Genomic DNA, 15,000 nt, shown 5'->3' on the forward strand with positions numbered 1-15,000 from the left:
TCGGTGCTGTAACTGTGTCGTTGCTGTAACTGTGTCGTTGCTGTAACTGTGTCGTTGCTGTAACTGTGTCGTTGCTGTAACTGTGTTGTTGCTGTAACTGTGTCGTTGTTGTAACTGTGTCGTTGCTGTAACTGTGTAGTTGTTGTAACTGTGTCGTTGCTGTAACTGTGTTGTTGCTGTAACTGTGTCGTTGCTGTAACTGTGTCGTTGCTGTAACTGTGCTGTAACTGTGTCGTTGCTGTAACTGTGCTGTAACTGTGTCGTTGTTGTAACTGTGTCGTTGCCGTAACTGTGCTGTAACTGTGTCGTTGCTGTAACTGTGTCGTTGCTGTAACTGTGTTGTTGCTGTAACTGTGTTGTTGCTGTAACTGTGCTGTAACTGTGTCGGTGCTGTAACTGTGCTGTAACTGTGTCGTTGCTGTAACTGTGCTGTAACTGTGTTGTTGCTGTAACTGTGCTGTAACTGTGTTGTTGCTGTAACTGTGTCGTTGCTGTAACTGTGCTGTAACTGTGTTGTTGCTGTAACTGTGTCGGTGCTGTAACTGTGTCAGTGCTGTAACTGTGTCGGTGCTGTAACTGTGTCGTTGCTGTAACTGTGTCGGTGCTGTAACTATGTCGTTTTTGTAACTGTGCTGTAACTGTGCTGTAACTGTGTCGGTGCTGTAACTGTGCTGTAACTGTGTTGTTGCTGTAACTGTGTTGTTGCTGTAACTGTGCTGTAACTGTGTCGTTGCTGTAACTGTGCTGTAACTGTGTTGTTGCTGTAACTGTGTTGTTGCTGTAACTGTGCTGTAACTGTGTTGTTGCTGTAACTGTGTCGTTGCTGTAACTGTGTCGGTGCTGTAACTATGTCGTTTTTGTAACTGTGCTGTAACTGTGCTGTAACTGTGTCGTTGCTGTAACTGTGCTGTAACTGTGTGCTGTTGCTGTAACTGTGTCGTTGCTGTAACTGTGCTGTAACTATGTCGTTTTTGTAACTGTGCTGTAACTGTGCTGTAACTGTGTCGGTGCTGTAACTGTGCTGTAACTGTGCTGTAACTGTGTTGTTGCTGTAACTGTGTTGTTGCTGTAACTGTGTTGTTGCTGTAACTGTGTCGTTGATGTAACTGTGCTGTAACTGTGCCGTTATGTTTCTATGTCTTCCAGACCTGGACTGTGGTCCCCCCCTGCAGGTGAAGCATGCAGAGCTCCAGTTCTCCTCTACGTCGCCAGGCTCCATGGCGCTGTACGTGTGCCACCCAGGATACATCCCCATGCCCAGGGCCACCCAGAGCATCTGTGGGGGGCAGGGGGCCTGGAGCCAGCCTCCTGTCTGCCAGGGTCTGTATGCAGTAACACACCACATGGCACGTCTGTCTGTCTGTCTGTCTGTCTGTCTGTCTGTCTGTCTGTCTGTCTGTCTGTGTTTGTCTGTCTGTCATGAATACTACTAACATAGTGGTCTGACTGTCTGTCTGTCTGTGGTCTTCTGGGTTCTTCATTCATCTTTACTGTAACTATTCGGGGGGTTCAGCCTCCAGAGTGTCTCAGTGGTCTTAGGCTCTGCATCGCAGTGCTAGCTGTGCCACTCGAAATCCTGGTTTGAGTCGGCTGTAACGCGTTGCTGTAACTGTGTCGGAGACCCATGGGGTGCAGCATTGAGACAAGACTGTAACTACAAATTGGGGAGAAAATGGGGTAAAAATATAAATATATATATATATATATATATTTATTTTTTTATACTCGGGTGCTTATAAACAGTTATTTGGTGAGTGGAAAGGCAGATATTGTATTGGCAGAGGAAGACAGTTTTAATTATGACAGTTTCGCTGTCAATCATATTTTTGAGGGAAATCTAAGCTGTGTCCCAAATACATCCTATTCCCTATATAGTGGACTACTTTATACACATAGATGGCGCCAACAGACATGGCAGCTCTGCTTCTAGCTCCTAAGAAACTTTGCAGTATTTCGTTTTTTTTTGTGTGTTATTTCTTACATTATTGGCCCAGAACGTTTTTTTTGGTGTAATTTCTTACATTATTAGCCCAGACGTCTCAGTGGTTTTTTTTGTGTAATTTCTTACATTATTAGCCCAGAATGTTTTTTTGTGTGTAATTTCTTACATTATTAGCCCAGAACGTGTTTTTTTTTTGTGTAATTTCTTACATTATTAGCCCAGAACGCTTTTTTTTTTGGTGTAATTTCTTACATTATTAGCCCAAAACGTTTTTATTTTTGGAAAGGCAGGTATTTTTTGTGTAATACCGGGTGCTTATAAACAGTTATTTGGTGAGTGGAAAGGCAGATATTGTATTGGCAGAGGAAGAATTTCTTACATTATTAGCCCAGAATGACTACTTTTTTTTTTGTGTAATTTCTTACATTATTAGCCCAGAACGTTTTTTTTGTGTGTTATTTCTTACATTATTGGCCCAGAACGTTTTTTTTTTGTGTTATTACATACAGCCGGAAATAACTTTTGGATATCAGAGCGGCGGTAACCCCATCAGCATTACAACCAGGAATACGACTTTCCTGAATTGTATCCTTCGTTCGTAACCCAACAGGGCATTTGAACTTATCCCAGAGGCTGCTCCAAGACGCCGCCGGTGGAGAAGAGGTATTCGGAGTGGACTTAAAGTCCAACTTAGGAGGCAGGCACAACTTCCACCGCTTCCGAGTATATTACTCGCTACTGCTCAGTCTCTGGATAATAAAGTAGATGAGCTCAGGCCGAGGATCTCCTTCCAGAGAGACATCAGGGACTGTATCATACTCTGTTTCACCCGAATCATGGCTCTTTCCGGATATACTGTCCCTCTGTCCATACAGCCAGTTGGGTTCTCAGTACATCACGCAGACAGGAATAAAGAACTCTCCGGAAAAAGAAAGGCGGGTGGTGCATGTAATCATGATTAACTACTCATGGTGTGATTGTGATAACGTACAGAAACTCAAGTCTTTTTATTCACCCGAACAAGAATACCTCACAATCAAATGCCGACCGTATAACCTCCCGAGATAATTATCTTCTGTTATAGTCACAGCCGTGTATATTCCCTTTCAAGCCGATACCACGACTGCCCTCAAGGAACAACACTGGACTTTTTCCAAACTGGAAACAACAAATCCGCATTTATTGTAGTTGGGGATTTTAACAAAGAAAATTTGTGGAAAACGCTACCGAAGTTCTATCAACTGACTGTAGTACTCGCTCAGCAAAAACACTAGATCACTGCTACTCACCTTTTCGACATGCCTTTTCAACACGCCTACAAGGCCCTCCCCTGCCCTCGAGATTAAGACTCCATTTTACTCCTCCCTTTCTTCCTATAAGCAGAAACTCAAACAGGAAGTACACATGCTAAGGTTTATTTAACGCTTGTCTTCCATGCTTCAAGATTGTTTTGATCGTGCAGATTGGGATATGTTCTGGCTAGCCTCTGAGAATAATATCGACGTTTACACGGACCCGGTGACTGTTGTTGGGATGTTGTTCTCCTGGTGACTATTAAAATCAACCCAAAACCAGAAACCGTGGACAGATGGCAGCATTCGCACAAAACTGAAAAAGCGAAATGCCGAATTGAATCATGACAAGGTGACTGGGAATGTGGATGAATACAAACAGTGTAGTTATTCCCTCCGTAAGGCAAGAAAACTGGCAAAACGTCAGTACAGAGACACAGTGGAGTCGCAATTCAACGGCACCATGAGACGTATGTGGCAGGGTCTACAGACAATCACTGATTACAAAGGGGAAACCAGCCATGTCGCGGTCACCGATGTCTTGCTCCCAGACAAGCTAAACACCTTCTTTGCCGGTTTTGAGGATACCACAGTGCCACCAACGCGGCAAGCTCCCAAGAACAGTGGGCTCTCGTTCTCCGTGGCTAACGTGAGTAAGACATTTAAGTATGTTAACCCTCGCAAGGCTGCCGGCCCAGTCGGCATCCCTAGCCGCGTCCTCAGAGCATGCGCAGACCAGCTGGCTGGAGTGTTTACGGACATATTCAATCTCTCCCTATCTCAGTCTGCTGTCCCCACTTGTTTCAAGATGTCCACCATTGTTCCTGTACCCAAGAGAGCAAAGGTAACTGAACTAAATGACTATCGCCCCGTACCACTCACTTCTGTCATCATCGTGCTTTGAGAGGCTAGTTAAGGATCATATCACCTCTACCTTACATGACACCCTAAACCCACTTCAGTTTGCTTACCGCCCCAATAGATCCACAGACGATGCAATTGCCATCGCACTGCACACTGCCCTAACCCGTCAGCGTACACATCACTGACAATCTGAAATGGTCCACCCACACAAACAGTGTGGTGAAGAAGGAGCAACAGCGCCTCTAAGACCCTCACAAACTTTTACAGATGCACCATCGAGAGGATCCTGTTGGGCTGTATCACTTCCTGGTACGGCAACTGCACCGCCTTCAACTGCAAGGCTCTCCCCAGGGTGGTGCGCATCCCTGGGGGCACACTACCTGCCCTCCTGGATACCAACAGCACCCGATGTCACAGGACGGCCAAAAAGATCATCAAGGACAACAAACACCCGAGCCACTGCCTGTTCACCCCGTTATCATCCAGAAGGCGAGGTCAGTACAGGTGCCTCAAAGCTGGGACCGAGAGACTGGAAAACAGCTTCTATCTCAAGGCCATCAGACTGTTAAATAGCCATCACTAGCCGGCTTCCACCCAGTTATGCAACCCTGCACCTTAGAGGCTGCTGCCCTATATACATAGACCTCGAATCACTAGTCACTTTAATAATGGAACACCATTCACATTAATAATGTTTACATACTGCTTTACTCATCTCATATGTATATACTGTATTCTATTCACCTGTATTCGAGTCAATGCCACTCCTATATTACTCATCCTAATATTTATATATTTCTTAATTCCATTCTTTTACTTTTTTGATTTAGTAAAGTCCAATGGGCCCAAAAGTAGTGCACTAAATAGGGAATAGGGCTCTGGTCTAAAGTAGTGCACTATATAGGGAATAGGGTTCCATAGGGCTCTGGTCTAAAGTAGTGCACTATATAGGGCATAGGGTTCCATTTGAGACTCATTTCTTAATCTCACACGGGCCTGTTTGGTTTAGCGTTCTCAAATGTTTGTTTGTTTATGTAGAGATCAGCGAGTGTTTACTTTACTGACTTTATCGTCCCCGTGAGGAAATGCTGTTGCAGTGTCATGTACACATTTAAAGTGGTATTTAAATACAGAACAAAATGACAATACAACTTTCATAACAGTTACATGCCATGTGTTCCTCTACAATCTGTATGTTCTCACCTCTGATAGACGTTGCAGAGGCCACTTTAATTATGTAAACATTATTAAAGTTTGTCCCAGCCCTGTCTGAACGGAGGAACATGTAGGAACAGGATGGCAGCCTACCTGTGTGAGTGTAGTTTCAGTAGAAACCGCTGTCAGACAAGTAGAATTCACCTGTATACTGCTTCTATACCTACAGGTTTCACCTCTATACTGCTTCTATACCTACAGGTCTCACCTGTTTACTGCTTCTATACCTACAGGTTTAACCTCTATACTACTTCTGTACCTACAGGTTTAACCTCTATACTACTTCTATAACTACAGGTCTCTATACTGCTTCTATACCTACAGGTTTCACCTCTATACTGCTTCTATACCTACAGGTTTAACCTCTATACTGCTTCTATACCTACAGGTCTCACCTCTATACTGCTTCTATACCTACAGGTTTTACCTCTATACTGCTTCTATACCTACAGGTTTCACCTCTATACTGCTTCTGTACCTACAGGTCTCTATACTACTTCTGTACCTACAGGTTTAACCTCTATACTGCTTCTATACCTACAGGTTTCACCTCTATACTACTTCTGTACCTACAGGTTTAACCTCTATACTACTTCTATACCTACAGGTTTAACCTCTATACTGCTTCTATACCTACAGGTTTCACCTCTATACTGCTTCTATACCTACAGGTTTCACCTCTATACTGCTTCTATACCTACAGGTTTCACCTCTATACTGCTTCTATACCTACAGGTTTAACTTCTATACTGCTTCTATACCTACAGGTTTCACCTCTATACTGCTTCTATACCTACAGGTTGTACCTCTATACTACTTCTATACCTACAGGTTTCACCTCTATACTGCTTCTATACCTACAGGTTTCACCTCTATACTACTTCTATACCTACAGGTTTAACTTCTATACTGCTTCTATACCTACAGGTTTAACTTCTATACTACTTCTATACCTACAGGTTTAACTTCTATACTGCTTCTATACCTACAGGTTTAACTTCTATACTGCTTCTATACCTACAGGTTTCACCTCTATACTGCTTCTATACCTACAGGTTTAACTTCTATACTGCTTCTATACCTACAGGTTTCACCTCTATACTGCTTCTATACCTACAGGTTTCACCTCTATACTGCTTCTATACCTACAGGTTTAACCTCTATACTGCTTCTATACCTACAGGTTTAACTTCTATACTGCTTCTATACCTACAGGTTTCACCTCTATACTGCTTCTATACCTACAGGTTTCACCTCTATACTGCTTCTGTACCTACAGGTTTAACCTCTATACTGCTTCTATACCTACAGGTTTTACCTCTATACTGCTTCTATACCTACAGGTTTAACTTCTATACTACTTCTATACCTACAGGTCTCTATACTGCTTCTGTACCTACAGGTCTCACCTGTATACAACTTCTATACCCACAGGTCTCTATACTGCTTCTATACCTACAGGTTTAACCTCTATACTGCTTCTATACCTACAGGTCTCTATACTGCTTCTGTACCTACAGGTTTAACCTCTATACTGCTTCTATACCTACAGGTTTCACCTCTATACTGCTTCTATACCTACAGGTTTTACCTCTATACTGCTTCTATACCTACAGGTTTCACCTCTATACTGCTTCTATACCTACAGGTTTAACCTCTATACTGCTTCTATACCTACAGGTTTCACCTCTATACTGCTTCTATACCTACAGGTTTCACCTCTATACTGCTTCTATACCTACAGGTTTCACCTCTATACTGCTTCTGTACCTACAGGTTTAACTTCTATACTGCTTCTATACCTACAGGTTTCACCTCTATACTGCTTCTGTACCTACAGGTTTAACTTCTATACTGCTTCTATACCTACAGGTTTCACCTCTATACTGCTTCTATACCTACAGGTTTAACCTCTATACTGCTTCTGTACCTACAGGTTTAACCTCTATACTGCTTCTATACCTACAGGTTTTACCTCTATACTGCTTCTATACCTACAGGTTTCACCTCTATACTGCTTCTATACCTACAGGTTTAACCTCTATACTGCTTCTATACCTACAGGTCTCTATACTGCTTCTGTACCTACAGGTTTAACCTCTATACTGCTTCTATACCTACAGGTCTCTATACTGCTTCTATACCTACAGGTTTAACTTCTATACTGTTTCTATACCTACAGGTTTAACTTCTATACTATTTCTATACCTACAGGTTTAACTTCTATACTGTTTCTATACCTACAGGTTTCACCTCTATACTGCTTCTATACCTACAGGTTTAACTTCTATACTGCTTCTATACCTACAGGTTTAACCTCTATACTGCTTCTGTACCTACAGGTTTCACCTCTATACTGCTTCTGTACCTACAGGTTTCACCTCTATACTGCTTCTATACCTACAGGTTTCACCTCTATACTACTTCTATACCTACAGGTTTCACCTTTATACTGCTTCTATACCTACAGGTCTCTATACTGCTTCTATACCTACAGGTTTAACCTCTATACTGCTTCTATACCTACAGGTTTAACTTCTATACTGTTTCTATACCTACAGGTTTAACTTCTATACTGTTTCTATACCTACAGGTTTAACTTCTATACTGTTTCTATACCTACAGGTTTAACCTCTATACTGCTTCTGTACCTACAGGTTTCACCTCTATACTGCTTCTGTACCTACAGGTTTCACCTCTATACTGCTTCTATACCTACAGGTTTCACCTCTATACTGCTTCTATACCTACAGGTTTAACCTCTATACTACTTCTATACCTACAGGTTTCACCTCTATACTACTTCTATACCTACAGGTTTCACCTCTATACTGCTTCTATACCTACAGGTCTCTATACTGCTTCTGTACCTACAGGTTTAACCTCTATACTGCTTCTATACCTACAGGTTTCACCTCTATACTACTTCTATACCTACAGGTCTCTATACTGCTTCTGTACCTACAGGTTGAACCTCTATACTGCTTCTATACCTACAGGTTTCACCTCTATACTACTTCTATACCTACAGGTCTCTATACTGCTTCTGTACCTACAGGTTTAACCTCTATACTGCTTCTGTACCTACAGGTTTAACCTCTATACTGCTTCTATACCTACAGGTTTCACCTCTATACTGCTTCTATACCTTCAGGTTTCACCTCTATACTGCTTCTATACCTACAGGTCTCTATACTACTTCTATACCTACAGGTTTCACCTCTATACTACTTCTATACCTACAGGTTTCACCTCTATACTGCTTCTATACCTACAGGTTTAACCTCTATACTGCTTCTATACCTACAGGTTTCACCTCTATACTGCTTCTATACCTACAGGTTTAACCTCTATACTGCTTCTGTACCTACAGGTTTAACCTCTATACTGCTTCTGTACCTACAGGTCTCTATACTACTTCTATACCTACAGGTTTCACCTCTATACTACTTCTATACCTACAGGTTTCACCTCTATACTGCTTCTATACCTACAGGTCTCTATACTGCTTCTATACCTACAGGTTTCACCTCTATACTGCTTCTATACCTACAGGTCTCTATACTACTTCTATACCTACAGGTTTCACCTCTATACTGCTTCTATACCTACAGGTCTCTATACTGCTTCTATACCTACAGGTTTCACCTCTATACTGTTTCTGTACCTACAGGTTTCACCTCTATACTGCTTCTATACCTACAGGTCTCTATACTGCTTCTATACCTACAGGTTTAACCTTGATTCTGCTTCCATACCTACAGGTCTCTATGCTGCTTCTGTACCTACAGGTTTCACCTCTATACTACTTCTATACCTACAGGTCTCTATACTGCTTCTATACCTACAGGTTTAACCTCTATACTGCTTCTATACCTACAGGTCTCTATACTGCTTCTATACCTACAGGTTTAACCTCTATACTGCTTCTATACCTACAGGTTTCACCTCTATACTGCTTCTGTACCTACAGGTTTAACCTCTATACTGCTTCTGTACCTACAGCTTTAACCTCTATACTGCTTCTATACCTACAGGTCTCTATACTGCTTCTATACCTACAGGTTTAACCTCTATACTGCTTCTATACCTACAGGTTTAACCTCTATACTACTTCTATACCTACAGGTCTCTATACTGCTTCTATACCTACAGGTCTCTATACTGCTTCTATACCTACAGGTTTAACCTCTATACTGCTTCTATACCTACAGGTTTAACCTCTATACTACTTCTATACCTACAGGTCTCTATACTGCTTCTATACCTACATGTTTAACCTGTATACTGCTTCTATACCTACAGGTTTCACCTCTATACTGCTTCTGTACCTACAGGTTTCACCTCTATACTACTTCTATACCTACAGGTTTAACCTCTATACTGTTTCTATACCTACAGGTTTCACCTCTATACTGCTTCTATACCTACAGGTTTCACCTCTATACTACTTCTGTACCTACAGGTTTAACCTCTATACTGCTTCTATACCTACAGGTCTCTATACTGCTTCTATACCTACAGGTTTAACCTCTATACTGCTTCTATACCTACAGGTCTCTATACTGCTTCTATACCTACAGGTTTAACCTCTATACTGCTTCTGTACCTACAGGTTTAACCTCTATACTGCTTCTATACCTACAGGTCTCTATACTGCTTCTATACCTACAGGTTTAACCTCTATACTGCTTCTATACCTACAGGTTTCACCTCTATACTACTTCTGTACCTACAGGTTTAACCTCTATACTGCTTCTATACCTACAGGTTTCACCTCTATACTGCTTCTATACCTACAGGTTTTACCTCTATACTGCTTCTATACCTACAGGTTTCACCTCTATACTGTTTCTGTACCTACAGGTTTAACCTCTATACTGCTTCTATACCTACAGGTTTAACCTCTATACTGCTTCTATACCTACAGGTCTCTATACTGCTTCTATACCTGCAGGTTTCACCTCTATACTATTTCTATACCTACAGGTTTCACCTCTATACTGTTTCTGTACCTACAGGTTTAACCTCTATACTGCTTCTATACCTACAGGTCCCTATACTGCTTCTATACCTACAGGTTTCACCTCTATACTACTTCTATACCTACAGGTTTCACCTCTATACTGTTTCTGTACCTACAGGTTTCACCTCTATACTGCTTCTATACCTACAGGTTTCACCTCTATACTGCTTCTATACCTACAGGTTTAACCTCTATACTGCTTCTATACCTACAGGTTTAACTTCTATACTGCTTCTATACCTACAGGTTTCACCTCTATACTGCTTCTATACCTACAGGTTTCACCTCTATACTACTTCTATACCTACAGGTTTAACTTCTATACTGCTTCTATACCTACAGGTTTAACTTCTATACTGCTTCTATACCTACAGGTTTCACCTCTATACTGCTTCTATACCTACAGGTTTCACCTCTATACTGCTTCTATACCTACAGGTTTCACCTCTATACTGCTTCTATACCTACAGGTTTCACCTCTATACTGCTTCTATACCTACAGGTTTCACCTCTATACTACTTCTATACCTACAGGTTTAACTTCTATACTGCTTCTATACCTACAGGTTTCACCTCTATACTACTTCTATACCTACAGGTTTAACTTCTATACTGCTTCTATACCTACAGGTTTCACCTCTATACTGCTTCTATACCTACAGGTTTCACCTCTATACTGCTTCTATACCTACAGGTTTAACTTCTATACTGCTTCTATACCTACAGGTTTAACTTCTATACTGCTTCTATACCTACAGGTTTCACCTCTATACTGCTTCTATACCTACAGGTTTAACTTCTATACTGCTTCTATACCTACAGGTTTCACCTCTATACTACTTCTATACCTACAGGTTTAACTTCTATACTGCTTCTATACCTACAGGTTTCACCTCTATACTGCTTCTATACCTACAGGTTTCACCTCTATACTGCTTCTATACCTACAGGTTTCACCTCTATACTGCTTCTGTACCTACAGGTTTCACCTCTATACTACTTCTATACCTACAGGTTTAACCTCTATACTGTTTCTATACCTACAGGTTTCACCTCTATACTGCTTCTATACCTACAGGTTTCACCTCTATACTACTTCTGTACCTACAGGTTTAACCTCTATACTGCTTCTATACCTACAGGTCTCTATACTGCTTCTATACCTACAGGTTTAACCTCTATACTGCTTCTATACCTACAGGTCTCTATACTGCTTCTATACCTACAGGTTTAACCTCTATACTGCTTCTGTACCTACAGGTTTAACCTCTATACTGCTTCTATACCTACAGGTCTCTATACTGCTTCTATACCTACAGGTTTAACCTCTATACTGCTTCTATACCTACAGGTTTCACCTCTATACTACTTCTGTACCTACAGGTTTAACCTCTATACTGCTTCTATACCTACAGGTTTCACCTCTATACTGCTTCTATACCTACAGGTTTTACCTCTATACTGCTTCTATACCTACAGGTTTAACTTCTATACTGCTTCTATACCTACAGGTTTCACCTCTATACTGCTTCTATACCTACAGGTTTCACCTCTATACTGCTTCTATACCTACAGGTTTCACCTCTATACTGCTTCTATACCTACAGGTTTCTCCTCTATACTGCTTCTATACCTACAGGTTTCACCTCTATACTACTTCTATACCTACAGGTTTAACTTCTATACTGCTTCTATACCTACAGGTTTCACCTCTATACTACTTCTATACCTACAGGTTTAACTTCTATACTGCTTCTATACCTACAGGTTTCACCTCTATACTGCTTCTATACCTACAGGTTTCACCTCTATACTGCTTCTATACCTACAGGTTTAACTTCTATACTGCTTCTATACCTACAGGTTTAACTTCTATACTGCTTCTATACCTACAGGTTTCACCTCTATACTGCTTCTATACCTACAGGTTTAACTTCTATACTGCTTCTATACCTACAGGTTTCACCTCTATACTACTTCTATACCTACAGGTTTAACTTCTATACTGCTTCTATACCTACAGGTTTCACCTCTATACTGCTTCTATACCTACAGGTTTCACCTCTATACTGCTTCTATACCTACAGGTTTCACCTCTATACTGCTTCTGTACCTACAGGTTTCACCTCTATACTACTTCTATACCTACAGGTTTAACCTCTATACTGTTTCTATACCTACAGGTTTCACCTCTATACTGCTTCTATACCTACAGGTTTCACCTCTATACTACTTCTGTACCTACAGGTTTAACCTCTATACTGCTTCTATACCTACAGGTCTCTATACTGCTTCTATACCTACAGGTTTAACCTCTATACTGCTTCTATACCTACAGGTCTCTATACTGCTTCTATACCTACAGGTTTAACCTCTATACTGCTTCTGTACCTACAGGTTTAACCTCTATACTGCTTCTATACCTACAGGTCTCTATACTGCTTCTATACCTACAGGTTTAACCTCTATACTGCTTCTATACCTACAGGTTTCACCTCTATACTACTTCTGTACCTACAGGTTTAACCTCTATACTGCTTCTATACCTACAGGTTTCACCTCTATACTGCTTCTATACCTACAGGTTTTACCTCTATACTGCTTCTATACCTACAGGTTTCACCTCTATACTGTTTCTGTACCTACAGGTTTAACCTCTATACTGCTTCTATACCTACAGGTTTAACCTCTATACTGCTTCTATACCTACAGGTCTCTATACTCCTTCTATACCTACAGGTTTCACCTCTATACTACTTCTATACCTACAGGTTTCACCTCTATACTGTTTCTGTACCTACAGGTTTAACCTCTATACTGCTTCTATACCTACAGGTCCCTATACTGCTTCTATACCTACAGGTTTCACCTCTATACTACTTCTATACCTACAGGTTTCACCTCTATACTGTTTCTGTACCTACAGGTTTCACCTCTATACTGCTTCTATACCTACAGGTTTCACCTCTATACTGCTTCTATACCTACAGGTTTAACCTCTATACTGCTTCTATACCTACAGGTTTAACTTCTATACTGCTTCTATACCTACAGGTTTCACCTCTATACTGCTTCTATACCTACAGGTTTCACCTCTATACTACTTCTATACCTACAGGTTTAACTTCTATACTGCTTCTATACCTACAGGTTTAACTTCTATACTGCTTCTATACCTACAGGTTTCACCTCTATACTGCTTCTATACCTACAGGTTTCACCTCTATACTGCTTCTATACCTACAGGTTTCACCTCTATACTGCTTCTATACCTACAGGTTTCACCTCTATACTGCTTCTATACCTACAGGTTTCACCTCTATACTACTTCTATACCTACAGGTTTAACTTCTATACTGCTTCTATACCTACAGGTTTCACCTCTATACTACTTCTATACCTACAGGTTTAACTTCTATACTGCTTCTATACCTACAGGTTTCACCTCTATACTGCTTCTATACCTACAGGTTTCACCTCTATACTGCTTCTATACCTACAGGTTTAACTTCTATACTGCTTCTATACCTACAGGTTTAACTTCTATACTGCTTCTATACCTACAGGTTTCACCTCTATACTGCTTCTATACCTACAGGTTTAACTTCTATACTGCTTCTATACCTACAGGTTTCACCTCTATACTACTTCTATACCTACAGGTTTAACTTCTATACTGCTTCTATACCTACAGGTTTCACCTCTATACTGCTTCTATACCTACAGGTTTCACCTCTATACTGCTTCTATACCTACAGGTTTCACCTCTATACTGCTTCTATACCTACAGGTTTCACCTCTATACTACTTCTGTACCTACAGGTTTAACCTCTATACTGCTTCTATACCTACAGGTCTCTATACTGCTTCTATACCTACAGGTTTAACCTCTATACTGCTTCTATACCTACAGGTTTCACCTCTATACTGTTTCTGTACCTACAGGTTTAACCTCTATACTGCTTCTATACCTACAGGTTTAACCTATATACTGCTTCTATACCTACAGGTCTCTATACTGCTTCTATACCTACAGGTTTCCCCTCTATACTACTTCTATACCTACAGGTTTCACCTCTATACTGTTTCTGTACCTACAGGTTTAACCTCTATACTGCTTCTATACCTACAGGTCTCTATACTGCTTCTATACCTACAGGTTTCACCTCTATACTACTTCTATACCTACAGGTTTCACCTCTATACTACTTCTATACCTACAGGTTTCACCTCTATACTGCTTCTATACCTACAGGTTTCACCTCTATACTGCTTCTATACCTACAGGTTTAACCTCTATACTGCTTCTATACCTACAGGTTTAACTTCTATACTGCTTCTATACCTACAGGTTTCACCTCTATACTGCTTCTATACTTACAGGTTTCACCTCTATACTACTTCTATACCTACAGGTTTAACTTCTATACTGCTTCTATACCTACAGGTTTAACTTCTATACTGCTTCTATACCTACAGGTTTCACCTCTATACTGCTTCTATACCTACAGGTTTCACCTCTATACTGCTTCTATACCTACAGGTTTCACCTCTATACTGCTTCTATACCTACAGGTTTCACCTCTATACTGCTTCTATACCTACAGGTTTCACCTCTATACTACTTCTATACCTACAGGTTTAACTTCTATACTGCTTCT

General features: G+C 40.7%; 1 protein-coding gene across 28 annotated transcripts in view; it reads left to right on the plus strand.

The window, feature by feature from the left end:
* Positions 1 to 15,000, plus strand: part of LOC118382189 (sushi, nidogen and EGF-like domain-containing protein 1) — a 170,197-nt gene that overhangs the window by 101,654 nt on the left and 53,543 nt on the right. For all 28 annotated transcript variants that reach the window (XR_008067639.1, XR_008067640.1, XR_008067642.1 and 25 more), the window contains exon 16: positions 1,147 to 1,320. Coding sequence is in view for 2 of the 28 variants with exons in the window: in XM_052467182.1 (XP_052323142.1) it covers positions 1,147 to 1,320 (174 nt within the window). In the remaining 26 variants the exon portion in view is untranslated. The remainder of the gene's footprint in view (positions 1 to 1,146; positions 1,321 to 15,000) is intronic.

This window comes from Oncorhynchus keta, chromosome 1, assembly GCF_023373465.1.
Source record: "Oncorhynchus keta strain PuntledgeMale-10-30-2019 chromosome 1, Oket_V2, whole genome shotgun sequence".
Classification (NCBI taxonomy): Eukaryota; Metazoa; Chordata; class Actinopteri; order Salmoniformes; family Salmonidae; genus Oncorhynchus; species Oncorhynchus keta.